A 25,975-nucleotide genomic window follows, 5' to 3' on the forward strand; every position below is an offset into this window, starting at 1 on the left:
AACAGATGAAAGAGTTGAGGAAGTACACAGAGGTATAGACCATTTGTGGCAAATGCTTTGAAAGGATTTTTTTTTCAGTTTAGGTTTAAGATGGAAGAAAAGAGCCCACATAAAGCAGTCAGCTCTAATTGAGAGCACATGTATTTGAGGAAACACCATGAAAACAGGAGAGTCCCTAAGGGGCTTCACAGCTGCTAGGACAAGCCAACAAACTGAGGATGTTGCTAGAGTTTCTGATGAAAACTGTATGAATAAGACGGCTAATAGACGGCTTTTTATTGGGCTTTCCTAAACTCCTGTTGCTTTGTTATAGGTTGACTATGAAAAGCCTTTTTAATGACTGATGACTCTCAACCATTCCTTGAATAAAAGAAAGGTTGATATTCTAGAAGCTAGAACTTTCATGTTGGCAAATATGTATATATATGTAAATATATATATATATATATATGTATATATATATATATATATATATATATATATATATATATATATATATATATATATATATATATATATATATATATATATATATATATATATATGGCTTTTATAAATATTTACTCCTGTGGTGGACAACAGCATCAGAGTTTAAATTTCAAGGAAAAATACAGGAAAAAAAAAAGAAAAAAAAGACAGATTCTGCACTTAACAGAATGTGTCTAAGCAAGTATCATATCAGTAATAGGGGGTTATGTAATCCAGCATTCCAGACATTTGGCAGCATGCCCCCTCTTTTCATTTATTCAAATCTACTTGATGTTCCATTGTTCGAAAAGTCTTGATATCCAGTGAAACAGATGAGCAGTTCAGAAGTATGTTTGAGGAGAACCTTCTCGAAATATCCTCCTATCAGATATCAAATAATGACTGTTTGCCTTTAATGTGTCAAATAAATCTCAGAGTGCAAATGGTGATTTCTTACAATGATTACTTGTACAGTTCCAATGTAGCAGAACAAACCTTAATGATCGTCTGGCCTTTTCAAGAACATCTGATCGCCTCCACATTTTTGTTTACTTTGGAATTAAAAGTTCCACCACTGTATAGAGGTCACTGTAAGTGGTAACATGCAGCTGTTACCTTGAAGAGCTTTCGTACTTGATTTAACCCTTTTTTTCAGTTACACTGAGAATCAGAACTTCTGATCTTGGGCATAAATATTGATCATTTTTGTGAATCAGAACATGTTATTGTCCATTTGACTATGATTATGTTCATGGCTATGGGTTTTTCATAAAAAGAAATGAACTGGATTATTAAAAGATAGACTTTTGACGTTTGAGTGCATTTCTTAGAATTTAATTCGGATTCAGTTCACAATTCTGCTTCCCGAATTTAGGGACTACAATGCAGTGTACTAATGAGTGAACAAATGACACAGCAATTAAACATTTTCAGTAGTTTTATTGAAAAATGCCTCTTCTGATTCAGAAATAAATAAGAACATAAGGCTGTGGAATTCACAATGTGCAAATCAGACATGAAAAAAATTATTCTATGTCAATAGACTTGCAACAAATTCCAACTGCATTTCAACTGTTATCATTGGGGGAAAAAACAACTATATTCTGATTGTAAACGTCCTTACTAAATATACAACACAGGCATGCAATTCTTCTTTTGGTGTGAGTTGGTATACAACAGATAAATATTTGGTTTAAAATAACAAAACAAAAGCCAGGTCTAAGAATTAAGGTAACCGTTTGCCATTTTCCTTAAGAGAGAAAGAATGACGACAACAGCACATTGCACTGCAGCAAGCACGTTTACACACAAATGTGCAAGGAATCAGTTTGTAGTGTTATAGGACATAGTACTGAACAGGAGTTTGTTACAAATACAAAGTGCAGTTATGTTACAAGCAAAGACACACTGTAGAACCGTCGGCAAGCACACAGGTTTCTTACGAGAAAAAGTAGAGCCTCTCCACTCGACTGTGCTAAATGTGCATGTGAACAAGGCTTGATCTGGACTTAAATGCAGTTTTTGACAGTACTGAAGATACTCTTTCACTCTATGATTCTATTCTTTTAGCTTCCTTTCTTGATAGCGATCTTTTTCCACGCTGGTTTCGTAAACCTGGTGTCTGGATATCTTCCGACGGCTGGGCTGGAATGGGCACTACGTAGGTGTCAGGTTCTGGCTGGTAGGGGCCTGCTTGGAAATATTATTTGGCCAGCTGAGCATGTGCTTTTGTGTTCCAGCATGTCATTTCAACTATTCATTCATACATAGTGTTAATAATATATATATTTTTAAAAGTAATACAAAAAGTCCTATACTAACCAAAAACTAAACCCATATGGCGGTTGTCCACAACCTTGTGTTCGATTTCCCCCCCTTAAACTATCACTAATCTAACATACGTGTATAAAAAGAATGCATTTGTGAAAACTTGCTGTGAGGGATCATATAAGTATAGAAATCACAATATCAAACAATGACAGGAAACCGTAGCACTCTGCAAATATACCTAAAACTTCATGGTTACATATGCTAATAGCACACACTTTCATTTTACATATATCATCAAAGATGAAAACCACAAATGAAAATGAAACGTCAGCAAGAAGCAAGTTATCAGGAGCAAGCTTGATCACTTCTGTTAACCTGTTAACTTTAGCCCACTGTGTCATCTATTAACATTTACAAGGCACAATTAGTTTATTTACAGTCATTTCACCCTCATAAAGAGCTACCACTGTTGAACACTGTTAACATAAACGCTCATTGTTAGTAGTTTCACATGCGTTCTCAGCAAAACGAAGCTCTTTCTTGCTGCTCTAGATGCAAACGGGCCACGGGTATATAACCATCACTGGCTCCAGTATGATATAGTAGCGCACAGCTGGTGTTAGTGGCACTCCAGTCCTTTCTTTGGTTTGATTGGGTTTTTTTTTTTTTTTTTAAGAGTTGGCCAGCATTCAGCAATCATATCCATGGTGGTTATCCTTGTTAGCTCGGAGCGAGTGCTAATCTCGCTGACGCGGGATGTGCAAGGGATCAGGCAGTCTAGATAGCAAACTACGCAAAACCTGAAATGGGTTAAAGATTGTGTTAGTTCATCTCAGTGGCAAAACCACTACCGTCAAAAGTGTAAAACAAAACTATAAACATGCAATTATTCATCGATTAGCTGTATTGTTAAGCAAAGAGACAGAAATCATATGATTAGCTGCTTACTCTAGAGCTCTGTTCCAAACCCCGCTGAGCTGTCTAGCTAGACAGCATTATGCTGCCTTTACTAAATGATCTTGATTTGTCAAGTTCTCACTTCATCACATCAAAGCATTTTTAGGTTAACTGATCTAATTTTGTGTCTTTTTTGTCATCTGTGATATTGTATTACATTAAATATCAATGGTGTTTTGTCTATTTGTAACGAGGGATTTCAGTACACATTTAAGTTTTCAGGTTTGTGTAGTAAGAAAATACATTTCCATTGAATTCTATAAGTGAGAACAAAGCTTTATGCTATTCTATGTGAAATTAGACATTGAGTACCATGATATAGCCAAAATGGCATGATCATAACAGCTCTGCGAATATTTGACTGTGAGATTGGTAGTTGAATCAGGCTTCTCGAATCTAAGCATCGAATCGTGGACTATTCGGGGTCACACCTAGTAATGTTCACTGTATTACCCAATTTTTGTGTTGTTAGCTTAGCAACATGTTAACATCAAATTCCATTGGAATCAATGCTATTTGTTGTTTTCAAATTATTTGAGAGTTCCGTTTCCTTTAGAAGCTCAACACAACTCAACAAGACAGCTCACTAGGTTTTGAGACAGAGTTCAAGACAATCACTCAACCGTACTGTGCTTACCTGGGTAACCCTGTCCATTGTAAGGGATACCTGCACACTGAGAGGAGTCACAATATCCTGGAGGTCCAGGTGGTCCTCTGACTCCGGGTCCACCCTGCCGCCCTGGTGGGCCTCGGGGCCCCGCTGAGCCTGAGGGACCAGGGGGTCCTACCTGAGACTGCCCCGGTGGCCCTGGAAAGACAGGAGGTGTAAGAAAGTGTCCTTTACTTTGCCTCTTGGTTTACACTTGATGCAGATGGGGAAATTGATTTTGAGCACTGTAATTTAAATACTTTGACTGCTTAATTAAAAGGGAGAAGGGGTAAATCTGCCTCCCCAACCTTTTTCTGTCTAGACGGTATAAACCAAACTGGAATGCTGTCCCTTGACTCTCGCTCTCGTGCACTCTGAAGTCAGCACATGTGTTGCCAATAAAGCCTCCGCAGCAAACACAAGTCAAACTGCAAACAGTGAGTCACCACAAGCTTCCTCCTACTGTACGTATATGATCGCTGTGTATTTCATTTACAAAGAGGTCTTGGCATTGCTTGCACCAGGGAGATGTTTCCACTTCTTTATAGTTTTCTAGCTCCTGGAAATGCATGGTTTTACATTAGCAGACTGGATAGTAATTGAATGCATCCCCTGGAAAAAGTGCAAAATTTTGTTTGTTGAACTGAGTGTTGTTGTAGTTACCATGGGGCCAATACTTTATTCAGACCCTTTGTGTGGCACTGGGATGAATGAATCAGGAGAGACTGCGCTCAGAACGTGAAACATGTCTGTACAAATTCTCTACAATAATAACTGGATTACTTGGGGCCTTGTGATTAGGGCTCAGCATGGAAACTACCACTTTGGCCAGCTTTGCTTCTTATGATAATGGAAGTGCCTTGTTTACTGAAAACAGAATTGTTTCCAGGTTTTCATGTATCAGGAGGAATGGGTGCAGATAATTACTGTTATAACTTCTGTGACAACTTCTGCATTGGCCCTAAACAGGCAAGGGGTTTACATATTTATGAATATTCAGAAATAGGTCACACTTCATTTTAAGGTTCAATTCTTTTTCTGTTGTTCAATAGGTAAAAATTGATAGCCTGAATGCACTGTAAGTCGTTTGGATAAAAGCGCCTGCTAAATGCATAAATTTAATTTAAGTTTAATTTAATTCTCTCTATCAACAAACCATTAACTACAACTTGTGACACAATAAACTCCTAATTTGCTGCTTATAAGTTAGTACGGTAGTTGTTAAGTTTAGTTATTGAGTAGGGCGTGTCCGAATCCACTTTTGCTAGTTAAAAGATGGATATAAATGGGTTGTCCCTATTCTCTTAATGAGCATGTTTTTGGGCGTAACATGAAATAAACCAATCAGAGTCTCATCTTCCATTCCTTTTAAGAGCCAGTTGCGCTCGTGCCATAACGGACTTGCTATTTACACCACAGAATTGGCAAGCGCAAAGACAGAACGCGTGTGTGAGCAAATAGGTACCCTAATTCTGATAAACACGATGACTATACATTATGACATGTAGGCCAGAAATGCGCCTGAACACACCTCATTTTCAGACCAGCACACCCAAGAGCGCACAAATGGATTTGCTATTTAAACAACGTGGCACAGGATGGGAATATGAGAACTGCGTCGGGCTAAAACTAACTAGATGTATGACAGGGCCCTATGTGCATTATAAGCATTAATAATAGGCATACTAATAAGCAACTAGTTAGCAGTGAGAATTGGTCCCTGTATTAAAGTGTTACCCAGAAATATTATCAATTTGAGTGAATAGAACTAGAAAACTAGAAAAACAAGCAAAAACAATAAACTTGAACTGAATAAATTTTATATATATGAACATCACAACACTATATATATGAATATATAACACTATCAATATATATGAACTAAATTAAACTGAACAACGAGACTATGAAATTCAAGTTGTTTCATAATTATTGAGTTTTGTTAACATTTGCAACATTTTTATAGTGAGTGAAGCTGCTTTGTATAAAGCGCTATATGATTAAATGTGACTTGACTTGAACAGCAACAAATTGCACAAGAAAGATGTGGCACGATAACACAGTGGAACCTAGGAATTGTAACCATAAAAGAATGTGCCTGCTTCTGATTTCATATATCTGTCCTGTTAAAGACTCTTGATCATTTCAAATTTGAACTGAACAGTAAGATAATTTTGACTGTTGACTGTTGACTGTTGAGGTACAGCCAGCAGGAAATAAGAGTGCTGATTGCCCTGAGAGTGGATCTGCTGCGTGTAATGCAGTTTTCCATCCACGTCATCTGAAGAAGACAGATGTTCCACTGATAATGGAATGTAATCTTTCATGAACATACTTCTATTTGCTTCATATTTTTCTTACTTAAGGGGGAAAAAAAGTTTGGATTATTTGGTATTCCAAAATATATTTCTTAAGAATATATTTATTTGTTTTTGTATTTTTTCTTAAGATTAAGACAAAACTGAAGATTTCAAATTCTTGAAAAAAAAATCTTAAAAATCATAACTTATTGAAGTAAAGATAGCCTCCTATATTTTGATATTAACTGCTGTAATTAAGCATTACAACATAATGCTAGCTACATATAATACTTCTTACAATTAAAAAGGTTTTGCATGATTTTTCTGAAGTGATGCTAGTGATGGATGGATGATGTAGACAATGATTGGTCATGTATTTACAAGACGTGACTATTAGCTGAATTCAGAATTAAATAACATCTACAATATTAGTCAAATGGGTACCTTGCATTTTTATTTAATTTTAGAATAACATAATTTTCTGCACTCTAATTGTGTGCACAAAAAAAGACAGAGTGCAAATTAATTAAAAATAGCTATTTCTAATACCCAGGCACCTTAAAAAAATAAAACACAAGTGCTAAAATCCCATCAAACCAGACGAGATGAAAACATTGTTCACAGTTAGTAAGATTATCAAGGTAATTTAAGATGAGACAGCCTTTACGGTGTTTTTCATTGAATTGATCAGTGAGTCTCGTACAATCAGATATTGCTTAAAAGGTTGATTTTGTTTTCAGAATAAAAATTTACATAAATATTTCAAAACTTCCAATAATTGTTTTTGAGAATTGCACTTTCTTACAAACTTACAATCGTATGAAACTTCGCTAACACTTTAGTTTGGGGACCAATTCTCACTATTAACTGTTTGCTTATGTGGAATGCATATTACTAGCATATTGGCTGTTTATTAGTACTTATGAAGCACATATTAATGTTAAAACCCTTACCCCATGCCTACACTTAACAACCAGCTTACTATTAATAGTTAATAGTGAGAATTGAACCCCAAACTAAAATGTGACCGAAAACTTCAGATTTTTATAAATCCAGCCCCTGGATCTCGATCCTTTGGAATTCTTTGGAAAGGCTAAAAGCATACATAAACAGCACAAGAGAGGAAAACACCCTTAATATATTTATATCTGAAAAAATGATTTGTCTGAATATTACTCTCAAATCACTCTTAAGGTTCCCTTAATACCAACTGTCACAACATGATTTGAAGAGAAGTTAGCACACGCTGGAGCCAACCTATCTAAACAATCCAAGGGGAAAAGCTGTTCGTGATCGTTCGGAAAAACTAATGGCAGCAGTTGTGTAACAGGCCATTCATGTCTTAATGATTCATCATTTTGCGCTAATGTTCATCTATCATGCCTAAATAGTCCCAGAATGAGAAACATTGTGATATGGAATAACAACATAGAAATCACAGTTGCTAAATAAATGTTAACGATAATTAGAATTGGTTCCATTAATCAGGAGGTTTTGGATAGACTGTGGCTGGAAGCCTTGAAAAGGCAAGTGTGTGTACAAACTCTAGCTATAATTAGCAGTGAAATGGACTGGTTAAGCTGAGGTGGCGTTAGGTTGCATGAAGACATACCAGGAGGTCCAGGTAATCCTCTCTGTCCTTGAGTGCCAATGCCTGGACTTCCTCTATCACCCTTCTCTCCGGGCGATCCTAGGATATTAAGGGTAAATGCATTAAAAAAGCAAACCATATGTGTCTGATTGCCAGTAATGCCAAACACTAAGTATATACATGAGGATGAATTTGGGGGGAAATGGAATCTATTACAATCATGTGCATCAAACATTCGTTTCAGTTTTTAAGGCAAATCTTAGTTAGAAAAAATAAAAATAAACCTATAAATACACAAATAAATTCAAGGTATTTGAGCCCACCCTCACATCTCTATGACTATGACACATAAAGATGCCTTATTTTGCCATCTTTAACAAGACTTCTTCCTATGTGAGGTAACTGCATACCTCTTTCTCCTGGAGACCCAGGTAAACCTGGATTTCCTGGGAACCCGTTGGGTCCTGGCTGACCTGGCTCTCCATGGGGTCCCTGGTTGCCAGGCGGGCCTGGAGGTCCAGAAGGACCGGGACTATTACTCCTGTAGTTACTTGGTATCTGGTTCAGCATCATGTCGATTCTGCTCATTTGTCCTACAAGCAAATGAAACATTTTCTATTTTAACATGAACAAAACTTGATGCAGCAGTGGCTGAAATGGTCTGTTATTTTCTGTCATTATTCTGAAGTGCCTTACTGCTGACTAGTTGTTCGCAGACTTGTCTTGCTACAGAGCGCATCATATTCTGTGATGCAGTATCTCCCTGGAAAACAGAAAACATAATATTCTAGATTGTTCTTTATCATGCAAAATGATTTTTCAGCAGCAATGTTCTGGTTCATAATGGTTACTAGTGCATTGCAAGGTAGTTGCTAAGTTATTGTAAGTGTTTGCTAGGTTATTCTGGGTGTTCAATGCAAACTGTATGAAAATTGTATGAAAGGGACACATACCCTTCCACCCTTCTCTCCTTTCATGCCAACAGATCCCTGTGATTGACCAATGAGAAATGATGAGTCAGAAATCACTCAAATCACCTATAGCTAGTGACCATAGGTTTGATTAGGCTAAATGGCACATATATTTATTTGCTATTGAAATTTGTACATGTATTAATTTCTATAAATGTCTTTAGAACCTATGATATTTAAAATGAGTCGAATTTACATACCGGGGGGCCAGTGTCTCCAGGTTTTCCTGGTTTTCCTGACATTCCCGGCATTCCAGGTGATCCTGGTGGTCCCTTTAAATATTCATCTCATTAAGCATCATTTACAATAATTAACAGAAAACCAGCAGCAAGGTAGCCTTGTGCAGTTAATGTTTGGGTTTGTTTGTTTGCTTGGACATTATTATGGAATAACAGGAAATGTGATGCATGTGCTGTACTGCCAATACTTTAGCTGACATGACAGTCTCACACTCATCAGATACTCAAAAGCTTGCACATTACATACCATTGCTCCCGATGGACCTCTTGGTCCAGACGGGCCTTCATTTCCAGGTGGACCCTAAACAAAAACATATGCCATCATGAACTGAACAAGATGCACAACTAATAGCATTAGCAAAGATTCGTTCAATATGGAGAAAGTTTAAAGACGCCCTTGAGATGGGCCCAACACAACCCACTGAACTGGTATAACAACACAGAAAATACAATTAATATAGCAAAAGCTAAAACTGGAAACATGCACTTTTAAACCAGTTCAAGGTGCACTAACCCTTGCTCCAGAAGGTCCAACAGGGCCGAGTGGACCTGGAGCGCCAATAGAGCCCTTGGAAGAAAGGAAAAATAGTTAATGTCACTGGTCACAACGGTGGTTGTTTCAAAATATGGGTTTTTGTATCAAACAACCATTTAGCTGTTCGTGGATTAAACATTAGCACTTTTAAACATAGTCAGGATATGACTAAACTAAACCTTTCCATGGAAGAGAAGGAAGGTTGTACTAAACTATATGAATACGTTCAAATAAACTTCTTGCAAAGTAAAAGGGCCTCCATCCTGTACAGCAATAAGTACAGGCATTTGTGTTTCTGACTGTGTATTTCTTTTGGAAGTCAGAAATATAATGACGTTATGATGAAGGTGTTAGCAATCATTCTGCTAAAAAGCTGTGTGCTTTAAGAGGATGTGAGTTGTGTTTGATGATTGTTTTTTAAGCATGAATGTAATCATAAAGCCATTTATCTCATAAACATATTAAATCTTCTAAATCCCACACTGCAGAAACCTTCCAGAATCCATTACAACACAATTTAAAAGTACTTAAAAACTGCTCAAACAAAAAAGCACTTACCCGCTGTCCAGGTGAACCTGGGTCACCGGGGTCTCCCTTAGGTCCAGGCCGCCCCTGAAAATGGAAGAAAAGAAGCAAACTTTTACACCGATTCCTCTGTTACATGACATTTAATGGAATTTACATCTCAGCTGTTTGTGCATGAGGGGTGAGGGGGCGACTGAGCACTGGCTCCATTAAACAAATGGGCCTGAAGCTTTTAGTCATAAATTACACCCGCGCTATACAGTACTGTAGCCAGACAGGTCCAGGAGTTTAATGTCCCAGGAAAGTGAAATAGAAGACACTTTCCATGAATTGAGTAGAAACCGGTGTCCCATAACTTGTTTAAAAGCAAAAAAAAGAGAAATATAAAATAACATAAAAATAGTAACATATGGCTAGTTTTAAAAACATGAAATCTCTCCCCCGTCCCCTTTGGGTGTGTTAATTTGACATTCAAATCAGTAAATAAAATACCAGCATATTTGTAGAAACCTGTGGATTTTTACATTTTAAAAAATCATATAATATTTATTATGACGGAATACTTAATATTTATAGGATGGAATACATTTTATTTTTAACGAGAAGCATTTCCTGTTTTTCAAAATATTGTTATTTTAGTATCGTTTACATACTTATATAGCATTTATTAATATTTGCTTGAATTAGCTTTTATTTTAATATTTGTATTGTAATCATTTTGGTATGCTTTTTGTGATACATGGTTTTCATTTTTAGAATTTTAGTACTTAAAGATTCTTTATCAGTTCTAATTTTAATTTCAAATTTCCAATTATGTTTTAAAATTGTGAGTTTAACCTTGTATTTGTATTTTATTCTATTTCAGCTCAATTCCAGTTAACTAAAACCATTTTTGATGGTTCAAATTTATTTCAGTATTTTGGGCTTAAGAAAGGCCTCAATAATGACTAATTATGTGTTGAAAAATGGCAATGGACATAGTTTTGTGCTTTACTTACTGGTTCGCCAGGAATAGACAGTCCATTAGGGCCCTGTGGGCCTGGTGGTCCCATTTGTCCTGGTTGGCCCTGCTCCCCTTGTGGTCCCATTGAGCCCTGCAATAGCAATGAATGGGTTTAAGTCCTGGTAAATTATTCAGTTTCAGCACTTTAGAAAGAAGCGCTGAGAGATAAGGTTTCTCGATGAAGGAACCTGTTCAACATCTACTTCTCTATCTGACCATTTGGCATTCATCAGCAGGTCATTTATAAGCTAGAGACGGAGGAAGATGAGCTTACCGTGGGGCCAGACTCTCCCCTCTCACCTCGTGGGCCTTTTGTACCAGGGCTGCCCTGGAAACACAAAGAACAAAGACAAGAATTTTAGAGGATTCATTATTTTATAAGACAAACTGTCAAATGGCTCTAAAGAGATTGGTCTTTCCAAGTTCACATGTCCCAGATAGTCTTCACTTCTGCTTTCTGACCTTTAAGCGCATTCTCCCTTAAGCCCATGAGTAAGTCACTAGTCATTAGCTCATGCTGTGCTGTTAACCATCGCTAATCCCAGATGTTCGATCCATACATAATGTTGTGGAGAGAAGAGCCCCCATAATCATAGTCCTGTGCTTAATGTAAAGAGCAGGACTGAAATTACAGCACTGGGGAAAATATCCCACTGTCCCTGAACTCTGGACCCTGTTGTCCTCGTCATGAGGAGTGAGATTTGCAGCGATGTAGCACGATGACTTAAGAGACAGAGGAAATGTCATGGGACTCTAATGATCTTACCTGAGGGCCCGCAGGGCCTGGAGGACCAACGCTGTCCTGAGCACATGTGCAGGAGTGAGGAAGAGCGGGACATTTGGCTTCATCTCTCTACAGAAATGGAGATATAAATCAAACCTTCTGAAAATGTTAAAGACTAAACAGATTTATAAAAGGAAAAGAACTGCAATAGTAAAGACAGCTGGCATGATGATGTAATTTTGATGTTTAAACATGTTAACTGATAAAAGGTTAGTTGCTTTACTGTAATACTGTGCCATTATTACAACATTTTATAGTAAAATACTGGTAAATGTAAAAAACCAGGCTCACATTTGATGGCTTTCATGTTTCTTCTTTTGTTGTTAAATGAATTTCCATTGCATTATTCCAGTGTCATGTGTGTTACCATTATTATCTACCTGCCCTTTAGCTACTCTCTATGGCCAAAAGTATGTGCACACTCCCTTCTAATAAAAAGGTTTGGCTAAGCCCTTTCATTCCTGTGAAGACAAATGCTAAAGGTAAACTAATGTCCACGTGTTTCATGGAAGACCGAAAAACCATGAAGATTAGTGTTACTTGTCATTTCTTTGTGAAATTTACTAGAAGTGTATGTATTTGTCATTTTTTAATGTTTAGTCCAGCTGTTTTTGTTTTTTTTATGTTTAGTCCAGCATAGTATCATGACTATTATTAAAGTCAAATTTAATTATGGTCAATTGTTGATAAAATTAACTTTTTGACATTTGAATAAATACTTTGTTAATATTTTATTCAGACAATACATAGTCTGACATGATGTTATGCTTCCATTTATGCTTCCTTGTCACTAAATTAATCTGAAACATCTGTTAAGTTATTTAAGGAAATGAACCTGTGAACTGTAACATATTGTTACAAAGGGACCCCCTAAAGACACATTAAGGAAAAGGGCAATCTCCGTGAAAAAGGAAGTGACATCGAAACACAACTGGGAATTGCTCAAAAGCTTGACAGCTGTATTTAGGGGCTGGAGAGTGTCCCTTCTCTGATTACAAGCATCTTTTGAAGTCTGCAAAACTCAATGACTTTTTCTCAGCAGGGGTTAAGCCTTCAGCGTACTGACCAAACAGTAGACAAAAACCCACCCTGTAAGATGACAATCCATACACAATCCCTGCTTACCATTGCTGGAATATCACAACATTTGTCTCGACTTGTCCAGCCCAAACTGCAGACAATATCAAACATCTGGAGCTGGAACTGAGGGAGAGAAAAATGGGAACACAAACGGATGTTACAGATGGCTTGCATTGAGCTTGGGACTCGAAAATAAAAAAAAATTATAAAAACCTGCCCAAATGCACCCAATGGTGTTTTGAAGAGCAAAACAGACAGAATCGAATTTGTTCAGGCATGAATTGGTGGGAGGACATGCACTTGATTGAGTATGAGGGGACAAAGGGAACGGCAGGGTAGATTCCTTGGATTAATCACTTAGTGTGTGTTCAGATCTTTGGTGTATTGAAGGGAATGAGCAGCCTGTACTTACTGTGGCTGACTGCTTCCTTGAACCGCCAGACTTTGCCATTTTTCCAAGGACTTCATAGCCATCTGTGGATATGTTGTTGGCCTCTTTGATCTCTTTCTCAGCCACCTCTTGGCAGTCAATGTTGAGTTTGACATTTTTCGGTGAAACAGAAATGTGAAGCTGCAAAATTAAAAAGGCATTAGAGCGAATACCTCAGCGGTGCAATCCAAGCATCAGTTAAATTATTACTCAGTGCTCTGGACATCTTGGCTTGCTTCATAAATCTTCATGAAAGGGATTCACAACACTGCCCGATTGACAAAAATATATGAAAACCATCCTTTAAGAAACCTTTCCCATGATCCCTGAGAAAGTTAACCCTATGGCCTGTAAACTATGTTTGGAGTTATGCTCTCAATTCTTCCAATAACAGTTGATGGACAACTATGAGTTTAATTAGTTCATTATGTAAAGACATTCTAGTTGCCGAACACATATACAAATCTTCATGTCAGCAGATAATATTAACTGGTTTACCAACTGTAATTTCCCCTTTGCATTCACCATGAGACACTACATGAGGATGCAACCACCAAAATGGTTTTTCCATCCTTTTTTTAGAGGGAATACAACGTTTCTTTATGTAGTGTCACCACATGTTGCTATTATGTCATTCTGCGGCTGACCGTCTAATGCACTCGTTCCCCCAACTTGAGTATTTACTTTTTCAGTCAAATAGTCTGACCAGCTCATACATCTGATATGCATACTTTTTAGATCAGCACTCCAAAGGCAAGGTCATATTTCTTGCCACAATACCGTCAACATCTTTGGCAACCAGCATTTGGTTTCCCACAAGGAGAAGGGCTCTGAAGTTCTGGCTTTAGGTGGAAAGCTTTAGAAGCTTATCCAAATAGTGTGTTCAAATGCTCATAGGAGGCTGGGAATGCAATAGTTATCAATTCAGAAAGAGTATGCAGAGAGGGTTAAGCATCATAACAGACAGGGCCATAGAATAATGCTTCTGATTGTTTTTGATTGTTTTGTGTACTTCACACTTTCTCGAATCCTCCCATTCTGGCTACTGTGGGTGTGTGAATATGCCCACCATGTGGTTTCATTTTGCTCTGCTCTAGTCTTCCCCTCTGTCCTGTCAGACTTTTTAGGCATTATTTATAAAATATATTATTTGTAATGTATTTTTCAAATCTAGCCAGTATTTGTGTGTGCTATTGTAAAGAAGAGGTAGTTCTAATCTAGTGGATTCCATATGCAGGTCTTTATTCAATGATCTGTGATCCAAGTACAAATAACAATCACAGCTCAAGTCAGGTCACTGGCTTGAGTCAAAATATGGAGAAAGCAATCCAGTTGCAGACAAATCCAAAACAGTAATCAAGAAACGGTCAGGAGAACAAAATCAATGGTCATAACAATAAACAATAGCAATGGCATTGAAGAACGCTTAGTAAGGCAGTGAAACTGGCAAAATTTTACAAAAGGTAGTGGAAACACATGGCTTAAATAAATGGTAACATGAAAAGACAAGACAGGAACTGATGTGGCAGTGACAGGAAGTGGACAATATTCAGGTGAAGGATGGGAGCATGATCAAAAGCAACAGTTATGCATTTTTTAGGGCTCTCACTAATGATCATTTTAGTAAAAAATATAGAGTATCGGGAAATCACTCAATTATTCTGACGATTAACAAAGTAATCAGAGAATTTTTGTGCCAATAAAGAAAAACCTAAGTGAACAATAGATTTTAAAATGACTTACAATTAAGGCTGTCAAAATTAGCGTGTTAACACAGGCAATTAATTTTTCCAGCTTAATGGTGTTAAAAATATGTTACGCAGGGGTGCAACTATAAACTGGCCAACCCTACTCACAACTGCTGATGCTGTCTGTTATACGGAACATCTTTATGACCACATCAAACAAGAGACTTTTCAGATGCACACTTTAACTGCGCCACAGCACCAGGCACTAGTCAAACAAGCATGGAAATGATACAGGTGACGAGGGAGTTTCAATAGATCCACAGTAAACTGTGGTCAGATGAGATGTTGTCACACCATATGTCAGTAAAAACTAGTTTTCCTGTCCTGTCAGCCATTATACTGTGCTTAAAACATGTGCTATTCAGTGCATGCACAAATATGGCTTTGTGTGCTGTAGCCTGTATCATTTCATATTAAAGTGCGAATGTACGAGAATGTGTGCCAGATCCGCGTCACATTAAGCAGCAGCAGCTCTTAAAGTAATAGAAGCTAAATAACCTTATAACCCTGCTGCTATAATGTGTTAATCAAAGAACAAAAGAAAAAAAGGGGAAATCAATAACCTTTGTAGCTTTAAGGATTCATCTATATTTAATTTAGAATTTAGTGTTTGCTAATTTAATTTCTGTATATTTCCTACTTGCTGAAGGGCACAGGTAGCTAAATCTGATGTTTATTATATTGGATTTATATGAAGATTTTTAAAAGTTCACTTAAATTAGGAGTTGTTATTTTTAGAAGTCTAACATATGTTAAAATTGATAGCTCTCAATCAAACTTTAATGTTGAATGGCTATAGTCAATGGCTAAATATTAGGGAAAAAAAATAAAATAAAATAAAATAATCCCATGTGACATCAGTGGTTCAACCGTAATTTTACCAAGTTACGAGAATACTTTTTGTGCACAAAGAAAACAAAAATAATGACTTTATTCACCAACTTGTCTCCACATCACCCTGGCACCATTTTGGAGAGTATCCACTGAACGTAAACAAGTTAAGCTGTTCTGTGTCAGCAGCACCATGCGGATACCTTGCCTACGTTGTTTACGCTTTAATCTGAATGGAAACAACATTTCTGTGTTGTCTTGGATATGTTGTTTACGTTCCATGGATACTCTCCAAAATGGTGCCAGGAAGAAGCAGAGGAGAATTGTTGAATAAAGTAACTATTTTTTTTGTCTTTGCACATAAAAAAAGTATTCTCGTAGCTTCGTAAAATTAAAGTTGAACCCCGATGTCACATGGATTATTTTAATAAAGTTCTTGCTACGTTTCTAGACCTTGATCATGGTAGAACCCTTGCTGTTTATGGGAGGGTCTGAAAGCTTTCGGAATTCACCAAATTATCTTCATTTGTGTCCAAACATGAAGGTTTTATGGGTTTGGAACGGCATGAGTGCGAGTAATTAATGACAGAACTTTCATTTTTGGGTGAACTATCCCTAGTCTCACACAAGCTTCATGTGAACAGCGCTTCCAAACCATTCACATGACATGACCTTTAAATCTAACTCTGAAAGCTTTTATTCATTGATTGATTTTAGCTACTGAATTCATAATTTTTTCAAAGATTTTATAAAAGAAAGGAAATGACATGAAGAAAGGGCCAGTGTTCTGTGTGGTATTGCGTGGCTGACCACAGAATCCATTTAATAGCTGTTTTCTTTTCCCTAGGCACTCTAGGCACTCTTGTGAAGCATTAAACTGGCACAGTGTTCACACTTTTATCGACACTCATTTGTTAATCCAAATTATAATGCTTGTATTAACTATTAAAAAATGATCAACTACAAATCCATCAGGCCATGTGTGTTTATCTGAATTGGCAGTCGTTTCTTTGCAGATTCTGGTCAATAAAATTCAAGCTGAACAAGGTATCAAATACGCTTCAATTTCTTTAAGAAATATTATTTTTGTTGACGCTCCAGTGACCCTGACAGATTTCATTAGTTTCACTCAATGAAATTCCCCATGTAAAATTCTCCACATTGATGCAAGGCTTTTGCTAGCGTGGTTGCTAAAGTGTTGCTTACTGACCCAAACCAATAGAGCCCTCTCCCAAGTCTCTGACATTCTGGTCTCATGCAGTGTTGTGGGTAACGCGTTACAAAGTAACGCGTTAGAGTACTCTAATTACTTTTTTCCTGAAATGTGTAACTTAACGCGTTAGTTTCGTGCGTAAGTAATCAGTAACTTCGTTATTTTTTTTAAAAAAGTAATCCGAGAACAACGAGAGCACAGCCACCACCAGTCCGCACCAGCTCGAGCACGCCCGGGCTCCTCGGACGCGACAGGCAGGTCTCCGGCCTCGGCTGCAGCCGCCGCCTCCTGTTCCTCCATCAGCCTCAGCTGCTCTGCGCTATATTGTGGCTCGTATAGATAGCCACGAACATCTGTTTCGAGCAACAGACTTTGAAAATCCTCTTCTTCCGTATCATGAGTTGTTCCTCCAGCCATTCTCGTAAATCTGACTCCATAAGCGCTTGTTAGCTTAGCTACATAGCTTCCAAACAAGATGGCGGATTTTCATTTTCGTTTCTGTAAGTTTAGTCCCACCCACTGATCTGTAATAGGCCTGTAGGGTGAGTGGGTCCCACCCCCTGGAATAATAATAAGCTAGTCTCTGTAGTCTCTACACTTTTCAATGAATTTTGACTTCCTGCTTATTATGACGCAAAATGACGATTTTTACGTCATAATAAGCAGGAAGTAAAACACTTAAATCCTTATTTCTCCCATCTCAGGGAAAAACAAAGGAAAAATCCATGATCATTATAATATATGACTGGGTTTCTAACAATACAAAGCTAAATGTAAATGGGTGAAGTGATCCTTTAAGGAAAGGAAAATCCCGACTGCAGCCTGCTTTTTGTCAGACAGTAGACCTAGGTCTTACTGTGCCACCTGCGGATGTATCAGCGGAGCCGAAGCTCTGTGGTCGTAAAGTCAATGGCTGTGATACGACTGTGCCCTGCGCCTGACCCTGTGTGTGTGTGTGGGGTTTTTTTTCAAACTCCCGGCAAGATGGCAGAGAGGACAGCGTTTGGTTTATGGACTGTGTTAAAGCGAATTTAGGCTTGTGACTGTGAGTGACACTTTAATAATAATTAGTTCGGCTATTAAGCGATTTGTCATTTGCCTGTGTGGCAGTGAAGGATTTAATTCGGTTTGTTATCATTTTTGTTTGACAGGCAGCTGTTAATTTCTGTTAGATCGTTGGCTGGCTGGTTGTTCATCATTTCTAAATGGATTTAAATCGGCAAGCCTGTTTAAGGTTGTGTTTACAAGTAAGCATACTTGTACTTTGATAACTGCATTATTTAAAGTTAAAGAAAAATCAGGAGTTATCTTGTGGTGCTCATAATATACAGTAGCCTACCCGGGCTGGGTATGTGCGAATTTTAATAAATAATATGTTCTGTGATAATAAATAAATAAAACGCCATGTGGAATAGCCTATTGCTGACTGTCTTTCCTGTTATTGTTATCCTGGAGTGTTAATTTAGTCGGATGACTGACGTTATTCATTGTCGGGAGTCACGACTTCTAGGTGCATTTAAAGGGGCCGGGGGCTGTGTCTGTCATGTGTGAGCCGCTGCAAACGGCTTTTAATTTTTGGTAACGCATGAGTACTCTAACGCGTTACTTTTATGAATAGGTAACGCTGTATCATAACTGATTACTTTTAATTGATGGTAACGTTGTAACCTAACTAACTACTTTCCAAAGTAACTATACCCAACACTGGTCTCATGTTCCTCATGGGAGTTTTTCATCAATAATTGCACGATAAGTGCACTTACTTATAAAGAAATAAACCACATCATTTGAAGTATCATTCAAGTCTGTAGTGCAAATGGTGAGGTAAGCAGTGAGATTTAATATTTATGGTTAGAGTTGGTTCAGATCCCTAACCCAAAGTATGAGCTACTGTTATAGTGATGCTTGCTTTTAGTAAGGACAAACAAACCTGAGAAGGAAGAAAGAGAAGTCTTTCACTGTAAACAACTTTCTAACTCTCCAAAGAATGATGGGTTTGTTTTACCTAAAAGATTTCCTTTTCATGTAACCAGTCTATAATCTTGTAACCAAGGTGATCAGCTAATCACCACCTTAGCGCAGAATTGCTGTTCTGTGTTCACGTCTCCATCAATGCCAGTGGTTACTAAACATACAGTAGGCAACAGTGATGAACCAATAGAACCCTGGACCACAAATGGGCCCGCAGTCACATTCCAGACTATATGACATCACTTTGTGATTAAAGCCACTGTAATGATGTCAATGGGTGAATCTCAAGAAGACAATCAAAATACATTCTAAATGTTTTGTTGTTGTTGTTGTTGTTTTTATTAATACCAATGATTCCAGTTATAGTGCATTACTATAATATAGTATTTTTTTTACATTAAAATACAAATTTAATTTTGAACCAGAAATACTACAATGATTTTTACAATTTAAATAATAAATACTTTTTTAGTATTACAGTAATGAAAATTGGGTGAAAATAGGCTTCATTTTCTTCAAGCATTATAATTATTTTTCTTTGACTTTCTGGTGGTCTTCCTGAGATTCACCCCAATTGCTCAAACTTTCAAATTTCCCACACAGACTGGAAAAATGTATCATGTGTGGTTGTAAAATTAGCACATCTTGAAATCTGATTTGCCAGCATGCACTTACTAGACCAAAACTGGCAAATCCCAGCAAGCATAAATTACAGTCTCCTTGTTGTCTGGCGTTTTTAACATTAGCAATTAAACTATGCCAGTGGTCAATCGGGACAAACATGACAAAATGATGACATGTTTAGCTTTAACAGACTCTGCGTGTGCACTGGGCTTCGAAAAACCTCTGAGAAAGAAATACCCTTTATTAAAAAACAACATCATTAACGTCCTCTTTTACAGCATGTTCAATAGCAATGATTGATGTTTCCAGCTCTCACAAACCACATCACCACATCACTCTTGCACAAACCTACAGCTAGAATGATGGCCTTTGGGTGTATGGGCGAAAGCTCTGCGTGCACCATATGGGCCGTTAAACATCTCAATTTAAAGCCAAAGGCGAAACCAACAATGGCTAATCTTTCATTGAACTCCAAGAAGTAAAACCATGTCTTTGGTTGGAAACACATTTTGAAATTATCAGCCAAGAGTTAGAGCACAAGCCATCTCTTCCAAAATCATTATGCTGTACCCAACAAACTTTAGTACTTTGCAGGGACTAATATTGATCTAAAGAAATCCAATTCCTTTCTCAGTATGTTTTATCTGGCAGTATTTCCAAAATGATACTCCAAGTTCTAACCCATCATCCATCTGGTTAAGATTGCAATACATACATCTGCCACCTCATCTAAAGGAAATGGTTCAGGTCTTCAAGCTATTTTTGCAGTTTTATGAATTTAACTCGTCATTCGTTCTTTATTGGCTGATGGTTCCGTTAAGAACTTTTAACATCCATGGAACCTTTTCATTGGACAAAAGGATATTTATAGTGGAAAAGGGTTTTTTACATTTAAAAATCTTTAAAATGGTTCTTTTAATAACTTTTCTTTGATTCTTTAAGGTTCCTCTATGGAATGCCCAAGTAGTCAACCAAAGTAAGAAAATCATTCTACCTTGTGGAAACTGCCGTGGAAAACCTTCTTCACTTGGTCGTTATCAAAGGAGACTTTCTGAATTTCACCTCTGGAATCTTTATTGTAGAATGAGATGATTCTACTGGAGGCTGAGAACAAAACACACACTTACACATGGCTTTGTGTTGACCGTCATATCAAAATGACAAAAAAAAAAAAACAACAACAACAACAAAATAAAGGATTTCCATTCAAATTTGAGCTTGATGCTCTAAAAGGGCTGATTGTGCATTTCAGAATAATTACTGCTATAAATCACTGCAAGCTTGAAATCTGGAATCCATTTAGAGGGTTTCGGTTTCTAAACAAGCTGTAGCAGACACCACAAGGTTTACTGCACGCACACACAAACACACACAACACATGGAAGATTAAAATGGCACTTACGGTCAATGGTGAGCCCGACCTCTGGGTTGTTGTTCTTATCTGATATCTGCCATAAATCAAACGCATCCTTGCCGGTGTCGGGGAGGAGACGGAAGAGGAGAATCAGAGTGTATGAGGGAGAAAGACCATCTGGATGGATTTCCCTTCAAAGAAAAACACAGCTCATTTATCAAAGCAAAGGACTTCATCAGGCAGCCCACAGACTTGATGTTCATAAAATCATGTCATAATGCAAAATATCACCCACACATGATGGGATTCATTGGAATAATTAAAAGCTTCATACAGATCTATACAGAAACCAAACATAAATCCAAAAGTACAGAACAGCTTCATGAAGTGAAGACTTGCAGCCTTGAGTAATGGCAACATATTGAAGTATTTTCCCTCCTCTGGTGCTCAAAATGTTTCCATTTGAACAGCTGCTTGCCCACGCACAAATACAAATCATTATAATTAAATTAATCAAGCATGCTTTGGCCAGAGACCTTCAGACCAGATCTTCAGTCGGCTCAATTTGAGGTGCCTTTCTTGATCTAAGAGTGTACAGGCATTCACTACAAAATATTTGAGAAAAGCAACATTGGAAGACTTATGAGATTATTATGCAATAATTAGTCATTCAGTAATGATTTGCACTACTTTTGTGCAAATAATACTACAAATGAGTAATAAAGGTACAGTTATACACATAATGTAATTAATGACTTAATAATGCATAAATTAACTCTCTGCAGTGTTATTTTAGTATTATTATTTATTACTATTATAATTTAAGTCTATTTTGAATGAACATAATTCAACATTTTCATTGAATTTAACATTTTAATTTTAGTTGTGTTGTGTGCTTTTGTTTTATTAATATTACTATTTAGTTAGAAAAAAAGTAATTTTTTACTTTTATAATTAGATTTGATCATATTTGAACTTTATTTCAATTGATAAAAGTTTTAGTCAAAAATAATAACCCTGACTTTTAATGCTGTTGTTCACGACAATGTACTGATCTTTGATAAAAAGAAAAAGAGGTTTAATATACTGTTGCAACAACTATGAATAGCAAAAATATATTTTTTATGAGATTAATTTCTACCACCAAAGCACCAGTTGGCATTGGTTTTTGCTTGGACTTCCCTTTTGCACTTTCGTCAGGCCAAATAAAACTCTTTAAAATATATAATTAACTTCTCAAAAGTATTCCGCTTTTTGAAAAGGTCAATAAGGAGAAGGTTTATATGAGTTCACACTGGAAATTTCTGCAATATCTGACACCCCATTCACACAAGCTGCTACAACAAACAAGAAATGCTCCTTAAAGAGACTTTAGAGACTGCACGCGCTCTGAAGACAATTCAAATAATTGTGATCACTTGCCTGCCATTACAGTCTGTAGGGGAGCAGCTCAGAAAACATGCAAAACACATGCACTGCACTTCAACCTACTTTGTGGGCTGGGAAATGAATGCATCCTTATGGAGTCTGTATGCAATGTAACTGTTGAAAGAGCCAGGTTCCATGGAGACGCCGTTCATGCCAGCAAACGTCTTGTCAGTGATGTTAAAGGCTTCCAGCATCCTGAAGCCTGTAAGTTTTCAGCAAAACATTAATCAAGAGATGCATAACAGTGTGTTATGACAGAGGAAAACAAGACTATGATGATAGAAAGTCTTCGGGTATGGACTTCAGTCAAGCTCTGACCTGGGGATGTGAATCCGTCAAGGTAAATCAAAGGACAAGCTGTAAAAGAAAACAGGAAAGAGTTTGACTCTTGTCTTTGATGTTAGCGATAAAGCGAAAAATGCAATGCAGACTACAAAGTATGACGTCCTACTGGATGTTGCCGTTTCACAGATGAACGTAATGAGGTTGTCTTGGATCTTAGTAAACGCGTCAAAATCATCAACAATGAAGACGTGTCTCTCGCTGGGCTTGCTTCCAATATTCCTCAGTTCAGCGGTGTCTACGTCTGCGACACCCACCACAAACACACTGTAGCCTGTGGAAAAGACAACACTGAGGCTTTGAGGAGCATGTAGAGTGACTTGTCTGAAGTAATTTGAGATATATCGCCTGTCAAGAACTCATCCAGATTATATTTTACCCAAAATTAACAAGAAAATGAAGCTATTTATGTTATTTACACTAAAAAGTCCTTCAAATGTCTTAAGTTCAGTTCAACCGAATTTAAGGCCATGCAAAGTCTTATATATTTCCAATAACAAAAAATAGGAATAGCAATACAGTCTAATAAGATTATTTATGACATTGAATAAATGTGGGCATTTCATGTTTCAACGTAAAAATGTGACACTGTTTGCTTTCTACAGCCTCGCAAATTGGTTTATGTGCTAAAATATACATAACAATACAAACAACAATAGACCTTAATGTCCGAGTTAAACATGTTTTGCATATTTTAGACTTGCAGGTGCACTGTTTGTGCTATTTAATCAAATAAAATAAACCCATGCATCATTTATTTTTCGATTGTATGTTTGTATGTTTGCTCTAAATGGGCATATGGTATTAACTTTATTTGTGCAGGTCTTAAAAAGTTTTCAACTTTCTTTGAAAAACTCTGCAGATAGCCTGTCCAGTAAACAACACACATCACATTTCAAGCAAAGTGAAAGTGTGATGCTTGCTCTCAGTGTTACCTGCATGCTGTAGTTTAGTAGCACTCTTCTTCACTTCATCTTGAGAACGTCCGTCAGTTACTACGACCAGAACCTTGGGAACGTTTCTCCTCATACCACTGTCTGATGTGAACACTTTCTCTCCGATATGCTTCAGCGCAACACCTAAAGCAATCACATGCATTCAAACATCATAATTTCATAGCCATTTTGTGTCTTCTTTTGACACATTTAGGTAGGGAACATGAAACAATGTTTTACAAACCCGTTTTGGTGTTTCCTCCTCTGTATCTGACCATCTGAAGGGCGGACAGCACCATCCCCTTGTCGTGGTAGGTGTTCAGTTTGAACTCTGTTTTAGCTTCATCGCTGTACTGCACAAAAGACACCTGTTTCACAGAATGGGAAAAAAGAGCAAATGAATCACCGCACAGTCAGGCAGATCAATCACATGACTACAGACAGGTCTGTTACCTGCATCCCATCACGGCTGATGACATCAAACGCTCCGATCATGCTGAAGACAAACTGACGGACTTTAATGAAGCTCTCATCTCCAATACTCCACGAGCCGTCGATCAGGAACACCAGGTCAGCCTTGGCTCCTTTGCACACTGGCATTACAAAACAAAGTGTAATGAGCAATGCAGGTATAGTAGTGCACCATATCATCTCTGTCAAATGCTCTTTTTGTTTCTGAAATTTCAGTAGCTTATGCATTAAAAGGTGTTTGTTCACTAGACATAAAATTCCATTCAGCTCTACTGTGACTATTTACACAGTATAATGAAAGTTTCAGAGGATTGCATTGTTTGGAAGAAGCAAAGCAACCACACTATACAGTATATTAAGGTCTAATTCTCACTATTAACAAACCAAAATGACTTTGCCTCAATTAACTTCTTATTTTGCTTACTAATAGTTGGTAAGGTAGTAAAATGTAAAAAGCATTTTGATAACGTGAATGCTCTTGTGTCTTTACCCTCGAGTGCAGAAGGGATGGTGGGTGGTGGTGGAGGAGTTGGAGGTGGTGTTGGGGCTACGGTGGGCTTCACCACTACAGAACAGACAAAAAAAAAGCACACAGTAAAACTGTGATCAGAGCTGTGGGACTGAATTCTTCTAAATGCGTGGTGACTTACGTGTGCGCTCTTTGACACTGACTCCGGGGCCCTCCTGGTTAGGGGTCTGTGTGTAGACTGTGGCGTTGTACAGTGCATCTGGCGTCAGCCCGTCAAAACAGTACTGGCTCTCAGCGGCAGTGATAGTGACCTCCTGAGCCCCACGGTTAGCCGCTAATGATAAAAGAGAAGTGTAAGCTTATACAAAGATTAATATGTATGTATTTCAATTGCATTAAAATTTCCTTGCATTAGAATTTCTAAATATTACAAACTAAACTAACTTTAAAAAAAATAGTGTAATGTGATGTTAAATTATTTTATTAAATAATGAATTAAAATATAAAACAAATCTGTGCACAATGTATTTATTAACTATTTACTATTTGATTTTATTATAATCAAAATCTAAATAAATGTATTAGCATTAAGTCAAATTAAAACTAATACCATAAAAAAAGAAATAAACAAAACTTATAAGACATATTAAAATAAAATAATCAATAAAATAATCAATAACAAACATTACAATGATAGAACAATAGAACAATTAAAATGAAAACAAAACATATTTTAAATTTCTAATTCAAGATATTAACAAGAACTATGACAGGATACCAATTATAAATAAAATGACAAAAAAATCTAATCGTTTAGAATATGCATAAATCTATTCATTTTGAAGAAAAAAAATACTTTTATTTGATTAAAAAGTATGAACATGGATAAATTACCACTAGCTATGGAACAACAATATTCAGTTAATGTATGAGACTGAAACTTACTGGATTTATTGATAATAAATATATAAACCTGGTTATTGTTTATTTAAACACATTCAATTTATTAGTACTATTACAGAAATCTGACCTGTTTTATTTATGCATAACGCATCATATAAGCATAATGAATAAAAAAAAAATGCAAATCAAATGTATAAATCCTGAAATTAAAGCCTAAATATGTATAGGACTTGAAAGGGGAACATGAATAAAATGCAGAATTTGTTTAATTTGTGTCTCTTCATATTATATTAACGTACGATTGAAGGGATTAAGTTTGAGTCTGTAAGAGGTGGCGGCTCGGTGAGGCGTCCATCTGATGCAGAAGGAGTCATAGCCGACGTT

The 25,975-nt window shown here is 37.0% G+C and overlaps 1 protein-coding gene across 6 annotated transcripts in view; it reads right to left on the reverse strand.

Annotated features, from left to right (window-relative positions):
- Positions 1-1,387: 1,387 nt before the first annotated feature.
- The window catches only part of LOC132113067 (collagen alpha-1(XII) chain-like), a 171,910-nt gene continuing 147,322 nt past the window's right edge, over positions 1,388-25,975 (reverse strand). For 4 of the 6 annotated variants that reach the window (XM_059520875.1, XM_059520878.1, XM_059520874.1 and 1 more), the window contains 26 exons: positions 25,891-25,975; positions 24,870-25,022; positions 24,710-24,784; positions 24,202-24,341; positions 23,993-24,116; positions 23,749-23,892; positions 22,923-23,087; positions 22,790-22,828; positions 22,535-22,673; positions 21,092-21,234; positions 20,684-20,793; positions 13,285-13,443; positions 12,918-12,995; positions 11,775-11,861; positions 11,283-11,336; positions 11,004-11,099; positions 10,039-10,092; positions 9,460-9,513; positions 9,193-9,246; positions 8,907-8,978; positions 8,689-8,724; positions 8,432-8,498; positions 8,146-8,328; positions 7,757-7,834; positions 3,833-4,003; positions 1,388-2,160 (listed from right to left, as the gene is read on the reverse strand). The exon at positions 25,891-25,975 is cut by the window's right edge and continues 32 nt beyond it. In XM_059520875.1, coding sequence (XP_059376858.1) covers positions 2,018-2,160; positions 3,833-4,003; positions 7,757-7,834; positions 8,146-8,328; positions 8,432-8,498; positions 8,689-8,724; positions 8,907-8,978; positions 9,193-9,246; positions 9,460-9,513; positions 10,039-10,092; positions 11,004-11,099; positions 11,283-11,336; positions 11,775-11,861; positions 12,918-12,995; positions 13,285-13,443; positions 20,684-20,793; positions 21,092-21,234; positions 22,535-22,673; positions 22,790-22,828; positions 22,923-23,087; positions 23,749-23,892; positions 23,993-24,116; positions 24,202-24,341; positions 24,710-24,784; positions 24,870-25,022; positions 25,891-25,975 — 2,703 coding nt within the window. In that variant the 3' untranslated portion in view covers positions 1,388-2,017. Of the gene's footprint in view, positions 3,039-3,832; positions 4,004-7,756; positions 7,835-8,145; positions 8,329-8,431; positions 8,499-8,688; positions 8,725-8,906; positions 8,979-9,192; positions 9,247-9,459; positions 9,514-10,038; positions 10,093-11,003; positions 11,100-11,282; positions 11,337-11,774; positions 11,862-12,917; positions 12,996-13,284; positions 13,444-20,683; positions 20,794-21,091; positions 21,235-22,534; positions 22,674-22,789; positions 22,829-22,922; positions 23,088-23,748; positions 23,893-23,992; positions 24,117-24,201; positions 24,342-24,709; positions 24,785-24,869; positions 25,023-25,890 lie in introns of all 6 variants that reach the window. The other 2 variants (XM_059520876.1, XM_059520877.1) reach the window with 2 other exon arrangements.

This window comes from Carassius carassius, chromosome 32 (assembly GCF_963082965.1).
Source record: "Carassius carassius chromosome 32, fCarCar2.1, whole genome shotgun sequence".
NCBI lineage: Eukaryota > Metazoa > Chordata > Actinopteri > Cypriniformes > Cyprinidae > Carassius > Carassius carassius.